Source organism: Aplysia californica, unplaced genomic scaffold (assembly GCF_000002075.1).
Source record: "Aplysia californica isolate F4 #8 unplaced genomic scaffold, AplCal3.0 scaffold00006, whole genome shotgun sequence".
Taxonomy (NCBI): domain Eukaryota; kingdom Metazoa; phylum Mollusca; class Gastropoda; order Aplysiida; family Aplysiidae; genus Aplysia; species Aplysia californica.
The window spans coordinates 1,142,636-1,150,153 of record NW_004797276.1 but is presented as its reverse complement, the minus strand read 5'-3'; the positions used below and the strand labels follow the sequence as shown (position 1 = coordinate 1,150,153).

The window sequence follows — 7,518 nt, the reverse complement described above, 5'->3', positions numbered from 1 at the left end:
AGAAGAAGAAGAAGAAGAAGAAGAAGAAGAAGAAGAAGAAGAAGAAGAAGAAGGAGCAGTGTTCGTACAACGCATATTCTCGCTCAAAAGCAAGCTGTAAGCACTTTATAATCTATATCAACACTCAGAAACATTCTCAGCTTTCCAGAAGGCAGAGTGTAAGCACTAAAATACTCATAAATTGACAACATCTTTCACTGTCTATAGCTGGTTACTCATTCCCACTTGGAGTAAGGGAGAACATTTTCATATAATGTGCCTTTCCCAAGGACACCACCACCGAAACGTAAAGTAAGTTTCCCCAACAAATATGGGTAGACCTGTCTTGACTTTGGCTTTTTAATGTTCTAGTGGTACGGTACTTGCCTTCCCTCCCAGCACGTCGTAAAAGCGCAGCAGCAGCTGGGTAGCAGTACTCTTTCCACACCCGCTAGAACCAACAAAAGCGACTGTCTGACCCTTAGGAACTGTCAAGCTTAGATCAGAGAATATCTGGAAATAAATCGAAAAAAGACCCCAAAGAAGAACAAGTCTCTAAGTTCATATCAGTTGTGCTTCTAAACATTCATTCAACATTTCCCACATTTCCGTTTGAAAAGGTCAGTTTAAAAGATTCTGTATAGTCTTCCTTCAGTATTATACTATGAGCATCTCAAAAGCGTAGAATTTCAAGAACCCAGAACCCCTCTCCCAAAGGTGGTTACTGAACAAAGTGTCTTCAACAAAAGCCGTATAATAGCAATTACGGTAAAAATCAATTTGAGACACCCCTCCCTCTTTTCCCCAATTCTTTAGATAATGAAACGCATTTTATGTTCAAGAGGTGACGACTAACAAAATGTAAACTCCAGAGAGTGGAAAGGTCAAGTAAGTTCCGAAGGGAGGGCTTAAGTTCACTTTTCCCGCATTTAAGTTAGTTAACGATTTTCCATGAATTAGTGCGTCAAAAAAAATTCAGTTCGCACCGATAAAATATCTTAACTTCTAATAACTTGTCATAGACTCACACCATTTGCCATATTTCTACGATACGGTTTTCAAAGCACGCCCAGTGTTTGGGATTAACACTGCTAAGGTCCTGAATTTGTAAGCCATAATGAACATTTCCAAAGCCATTAAGAAAAAAAACAACCCCGGCTTCTTACAGTATACAGTCTATTGTTAGATAATTCATCATTATTCCGCATGATATGATAAAGACAGAAGACGTGCATTTTAAAATGATTTTTAAATTTTTATTCTACTACACTTAGTTAAAGAACACAATTTCTAGGTCCAGTACGCGTGGCAACGGAAGACAACTGGTGCCGTAAACATAATCTTTTCAAATTTTGAATATCAACACAGAAAGCTACCAAAGTGGCAATTTCAGGAAGTGAAAAGGACATTTGCAACTGAGCACTATTTCGGCCAATTTTATTAGCGCACCTCATTTGCAGCAAAGCCATTTTAATACGAAGTTTGGCATGATATCTCACCTGCGGCAAACAAAATTTCGATAACCCTGTTTACGCACTAAGGCGGAAGTTAACTTTCCATCAACATTTCCCTTCTACATTATCAACCTTAAAAAAGAAAGAGAAGTTGGTTTTCTCCTCGCACATACCACCACATCAGGTCGAGTCGGGTAGCTGAAATTGACGTTGCGGAACTCCACGGAGCCGGAGATAGACAATGGTGTCAGTCCCGCCGTGGACAGGTTGTCAACGTTCGGTTTCTGTGAATAAATCGCCTTACATTTACTAGAAACATTTCATTTACGAATTCCGGTTACTAACAGGTCCTAAAATAACTTCATTCTGAGGAGGCGCAATACAGTAAACATGTTCCACACGTAGATAAATGTTTATTCCAGTATCTTTTGGGATCTCTGTTTGTTTCAGTATTAACAATTTGTGTTTTTCCAAAACAAGAATCCAATATTTTTGCAAGGAAGGTCCCATAGCATCTCCGCCCCACCGTCATCACACGACGTGTAAACGTACCTGCGACCGCTCATAGAACCAGGGGTGTATGTAAAACATGGCTGCAATCACTACCAACTTGTTCTATATTCCATACATAGCCTCCCTCCTCCCCTAAAAAGGAGGGGGGGGGGGGCTGAACGAACGTGTGGAAACTGTCAGAGTTTCAACATGTCTATTTTTGAAATTCTATTACGTTCATATTAAAATTTGTAAGCCAAGTTACCTCTGTATTAACAAAAGCGGATTTGAACAAACAATCTTAAATAATAAGTAAAAAAATATTAAAGCAATTAAACTGACGACTGTGGACGTTGAGATAAAATAAAAAGAATCGTGCTATTAACCGAAGACTTCATAGACAAAGATTTGAGACACACCTGCTTAATGATCTCAAACACTCCATAGGCAGCGCTTTGTCCAACCCGAAACGCATCCCAGGCTGGAATTGCAAATCCTGCTCCCATCGTGCCCAAGAAAATGCAAAAATAAACCTGGGAATTCATAGCATTTACCACAGATGAAGTACACATTACTAAAGAAAGATGGAAATAAAGATGTTATGAAGCATGTCATGAAATAAATTGTCGCCCCAGAACTATTTCGTCCAAAGGACACTCTATGGTTAAACGTGCCAGTCAGACAAAATAGTTCAGAGGCAACGATATCTTCAAACATGGCTTATCTCGTGTTGACATGTAACCATATCTATAGAATGCATAATGAATTTATTTTATATTGATTTTGTTTTAGTGTCCCGTTTCACTGACACAAATGGTATGTATTTTATTATTTTGAATCAGTTAAAACATTCTAAAAACCCTTTTTTCTTCAGTGATTACTTAAACAGCAAAAGGTAGTCACCATTTGGGGGCTCTTGTGGCCTAGAGGTTGAGGTGTTTGCCTCTCATTCAAAGGTCTCGGGTTCGAGTTCGAGTAACAACGGAAACATTTTCTTCTCTAAAATTGTCCGTTTTCACGTCCTTTCCTGCTCCCTAGCAATATTCTGTCGTCTGCTTTCGTCTCCACTTTCTGCCCCCCCCCTCACCTCCTTTGCGCCCTCCTCAGGGCTCCTGACTCTCTGTGCAGCTTTTCTAATGCTACTCCAAGGCTCCTTCTTACTGCTGTCTTTCAGCCACACCACTGATCTTCTGGTAGGAAAGATCTACACCTAGCTTTCTAGGACAGTGGCGAACAATCTCGGAGGTCCTGTGTTAAGTTGCCCACGTTAAAGATCCCTTGGTGCTCTAAAAGTTAATCGATAAGAGTATGCTTTGGCCGCCATCCGGGCAAAATTCAAAATTTCCTTCCAACTGAAAATATTAGGTGTGTCCCTCGCGTTCAAGTGACCTTATGCAGCTGCAAGCGCGGTAAAACACTTACCAAAAAACAAACCAAAAAAAGTTATCATTTACTACGTTGTGAGAGACCTCAAGGCAGTAAGTATTCACAATTTCTCAATATTACTCCTCTTGTCGTTTTTGTCTATCTATCTATCTATCTATCTATCTATCTATCTATCTATCTATCTATCTATCTCCCCCCCTGTGGTATCGTCTGTGTTCAGCATACCGTGAACATCTCGGAAACCTCTATGTCGTCGTGCCGTACCAGCTTCCCTCCGTACCAAAACCCCATGGCGTTGGCGAAAAAGAGGCTGCTCCATAGGAAGCCTTTCCCGACACCACTGACCAATCCCATGCGGACTCCAACATCTTTAGCCGCATGCAGGTTGTTGCAATACCTGGGGTGGAGGAACTGAGAGTTAGCACAATGAAAGACAAAGAAAGCGCTGGACACATTGATTTTGGTGTCTCATCAAATAAAAGTGGTATTCGGTGCCACATGACATAACAAGCCTGTACGCGTTGTGTAATCAGACAATTGTGTTTCAGGGTGTTGCAAAATTCAATAAATATGTTAATTTTGGTTTTTGTACCAGAGCCGCCCCACACAGAATATAACAATTGCACTGCATATCTGTGAAATTGATTGAAATTGTGCTTCTAGATGATTGTTTAATTTTTGTTGGCTGTTATTGTTGTTGCTGTTTCACGTCACTTTAAAGTTTGCTTGAAGAGAATTCCGTTGTGGTTACTCCCATTCTATTCATGTTTATATTGTTGCTGTTGTTGTCGTTCTCTTTGATGTTTACTAAAATGATTGTTTGATAATTTATTTTGCATATTATGTAACTTACAGTGAAGTGTTCAAAACGTTTCCGATAATCTCTTTTCTTTCTTTTCTCTTTAAAAAAGGACTATGATGATGATGATGATGATGATGATGATGATGATGATGATGATGACCTGTCTCCTTCGACATCCTCCCCTCCAAATGCCGCCACTGTACGTATTGCCGAGAAAGCCTCTTCAGCTATGGCGCCTGCTTTAGCGTAGGCAATTCGCATTTTACCTGCAAGTTTTGCATTTATCTGAAAATATACAATGCAATAAGCAAACGACATTGTAGGAATTGCAATTATCAAGGAACTGACTGAATGATTGTTATTAGTCTGTTCTTTGTAAGATATAACACAAAAAACTACTAATTATTAATTGGTGACGGTGGAGATAATTTTTTAAAAAATCGAGAAGGGGAAATTGTATGGGAAAGGAAGGGGAAGGTAAGTAAGGGTATACATATCCACGGGGCTAAGAGCAGTCTATTTGTCTATGCAATCGTATTTTCTTTTGGCATACTATGCACAAATGATTTGCTTGTGATGCAAGGCCTTTGCAGGTTTTAGGCATATCAAAAGACGAATTGCAGTTTGCAAAGACTCACCGTAGTTTCTTACTTTGAAATGCATATGTGCTGCAAAGGAAGACACGAAGCAAAAACGTAATACACTTTATGATTCCTGTTAACATCAATGTCTGAACAAACCACAGTTTTTATTGTTTCTGTTTTGTGTTTTTCTTATCCTTGTTTAGCTTTGGCGTGTTTGTATTTTTCAAAAGGGCACACTCTCTCCACCCCATCTTCTAATAGAGACAGCAGTCAGTTCTGGAGTACAATGAGCTGTGTCTCCAGCTTCTCCAGCCAGAGACATTATATGTCACATAGCCGAGAAAATCTCGTGTTCTGAAGTACTACAGGACTGGCCATTATGACACCATCCTCAGCACACTGGCATTGTACACAATGTAGCTATTGTGTTCCGGTGTCAGTAGGTAGACCATATGCTTCTACGTCCCACTCTAGGATTCAGATTTTGAAAGTGCCTAATTAGATGAAAATTAATAACCTAAAAAAATCCCCACACAAAAAGTAAACAAACAAGAACATGTTCGGAATCCGTGCTTGAGTAATTCATACTAATCTGGGGAAAGGAAAGGGAATACAAAGAGAACATAATAATATTATTCAGACAGCAAAGCCCAACCGCCTGGAAAACGGAAGCGGGGTCAAGAATCTCGTTTCTATTCCGGTTTAACACTTCTGAAAGAGGTAAGGGTTTGTTTTCAGTTTTGTATGCGTTTCAGTCCAACACAGCATGATTCATAAAGCCACCCCCCCCCCCCCAAACAAAACACCAACTCTTAATGAGCTAATATCCCATCGTTGCAGTGTTGGGGCTACGTTGGGCTTGTCAAGCGGTGTCGTCTTCTTTGCTCTTTTATGTTACCCTGCTAGATCTCAAGAGTAGTCGACGGCTGGTTCTTCAACCCTCAGACAGCCGCATTCCGACCTCACAGGTACTATATTGTTTTTATACTGACTAGACCATTTTCCCTTTTGATGGGAATTGATTTTGAACAGATGACAGCCGAAGCCTGCTTCGATCGATTTTAGGACCGTGCGCAACTTGCACACAGGACCTCTGAGATTTTTCTACCTTAACTGAGAAGACAAGGTATTTGACCATACCTGTACTAAGATCAGTGGTGTGGGTGAAAGACAGCAGTGAGAAGGAGCCAGGAGTAGCAGTAGAAAAGTCTGGAGTAAAGGAGGCCGGGGGTAGGGGCGGGAAGAAAGTGGAGATGTAAGCAAATGACAGTACATGGATAGAAAACAGGGATAGAGGTAAACAGAGACCATTTTAGAGAAGAAAAATTTTGGACACTGTCAGGTTATGAACCGGGGACCTCGGAATGAGAGACGAACACCGTACCTCTAGGCCACGAGAGCCTCCATCAAGGGATATAAAATGCACTGATTTTCTTTTGGCTTTGTTTGCGTGACCACAAGAATGAATCATTGCGTTCCGTCATACTACTTCTCCGAGAAAAATATGGTTGCCACCGACGTTGCGTAGGTCTGTACTCCTAATAAAATCCAGTTGACGAAGGGCCTACTACTTAAATTTAAAAAACATCCCAAATACAAAGTAAAAACACTAATAAACACGTCCAATTTAACGAAAGTTTTTAACGAAAAGTTTGGGTTAGAATCAACAGGCTAATAGATCAAGGCCACTTGTAATCTGGAGAAAAGTCAACGAGAATAATGTACGGAAAAGTAGTAAGACAAGGATAGTTCAGGATAAGGAAAGGTAAGAAGTGTTTGCTCGTGGTCTGCACCTGATACAGGATGAGAAAGGCAGTGATGATGATGATGATGATGATGATGATGATTATGATGATGATGATGATGATGATGATGATGATGATGATGATGATGATGATGATGAGGTTGATGATGATGATGATGATGATGATGATGATGCTGCTGCTGCTGATGTAATATTTGTTTCTTGAGCGGTCTATTTACCCCTGAGGAGACTCCAGATGACAGAATCATCAGCGGCATAAGGCTCACCATGACCAGAGACAGTTTCCAGCTATAGAAGAAGCTCATGCAGTAGGCAAAGACAAAAGTGGCACCATACTGAAGAGCCACTCCCACCTGGTCGCCAATTCCGGTGTGAATCAAAGCGATGTTCCTGAAAACAAAGCAAGGCAACCACTATTCCTGCTCGGCATGGTAAGGTTTCGTTTTGTTGGCTTGTTGTAGGCTTTGATATCGTTTGTGTTAGGACGGAGGTAAGAAAGCCTACATTATATACCATTAAAATGGGACACAAGCAGTGATCGAATGAAGAAGCATTAATTAAACCTTCTTTTCTGGCTCTATCTCGCTGGACAACCCTTAGGGGGAATCTTATACCTAGTGCCCATCGGCAAGATCGGTTCAGTTCGGTTCGGTTCGGTATGGTTTTCGGGACAAGCCAGAATTTCCTCCATGGAGGGAAAAAAAGCTACCATGGTGGCACAAACAGCAAAACCAACGATGACCTTTAAGAACAAACGCGTTTGTTTTCAAGGCCGCGAGTCAGGCAATCGGCTTGAGGCAGGGGTCTATTTACAGTGTGCACTAACGTCACCAGAAACTGAATGAACCTAACCAAACCAAACTGGTCCTCTATTGCGTATTTGAGCACTCATATCTGTTAGCCCATCAATGGACTCAGTTCTTATAATGTTGAAGAAATAGAATGTTACACGCCGCAGAGCACATTATGCAACACACACACACACACACAAACACACACACTCACACACACACGCACACACACACACACACACACACACACACACACACACACACA

At 40.9% G+C, this 7,518-nt stretch overlaps 1 protein-coding gene across 1 annotated transcript in view; it reads right to left on the bottom strand.

Moving 5' to 3' along the window:
- Window positions 1-7,518, bottom strand: part of LOC101855916 (ATP-dependent translocase ABCB1) — a 38,288-nt gene that overhangs the window by 15,110 nt on the left and 15,660 nt on the right. Inside the window, exons 5-10 of the mRNA XM_035969232.1 lie at window positions 6,681-6,852; window positions 4,274-4,398; window positions 3,537-3,708; window positions 2,345-2,458; window positions 1,607-1,717; window positions 358-492 (exon numbers count right to left, since the gene is read on the bottom strand). Coding sequence (XP_035825125.1) covers window positions 358-492; window positions 1,607-1,717; window positions 2,345-2,458; window positions 3,537-3,708; window positions 4,274-4,398; window positions 6,681-6,852 — 829 coding nt within the window. The remainder of the gene's footprint in view (window positions 1-357; window positions 493-1,606; window positions 1,718-2,344; window positions 2,459-3,536; window positions 3,709-4,273; window positions 4,399-6,680; window positions 6,853-7,518) is intronic.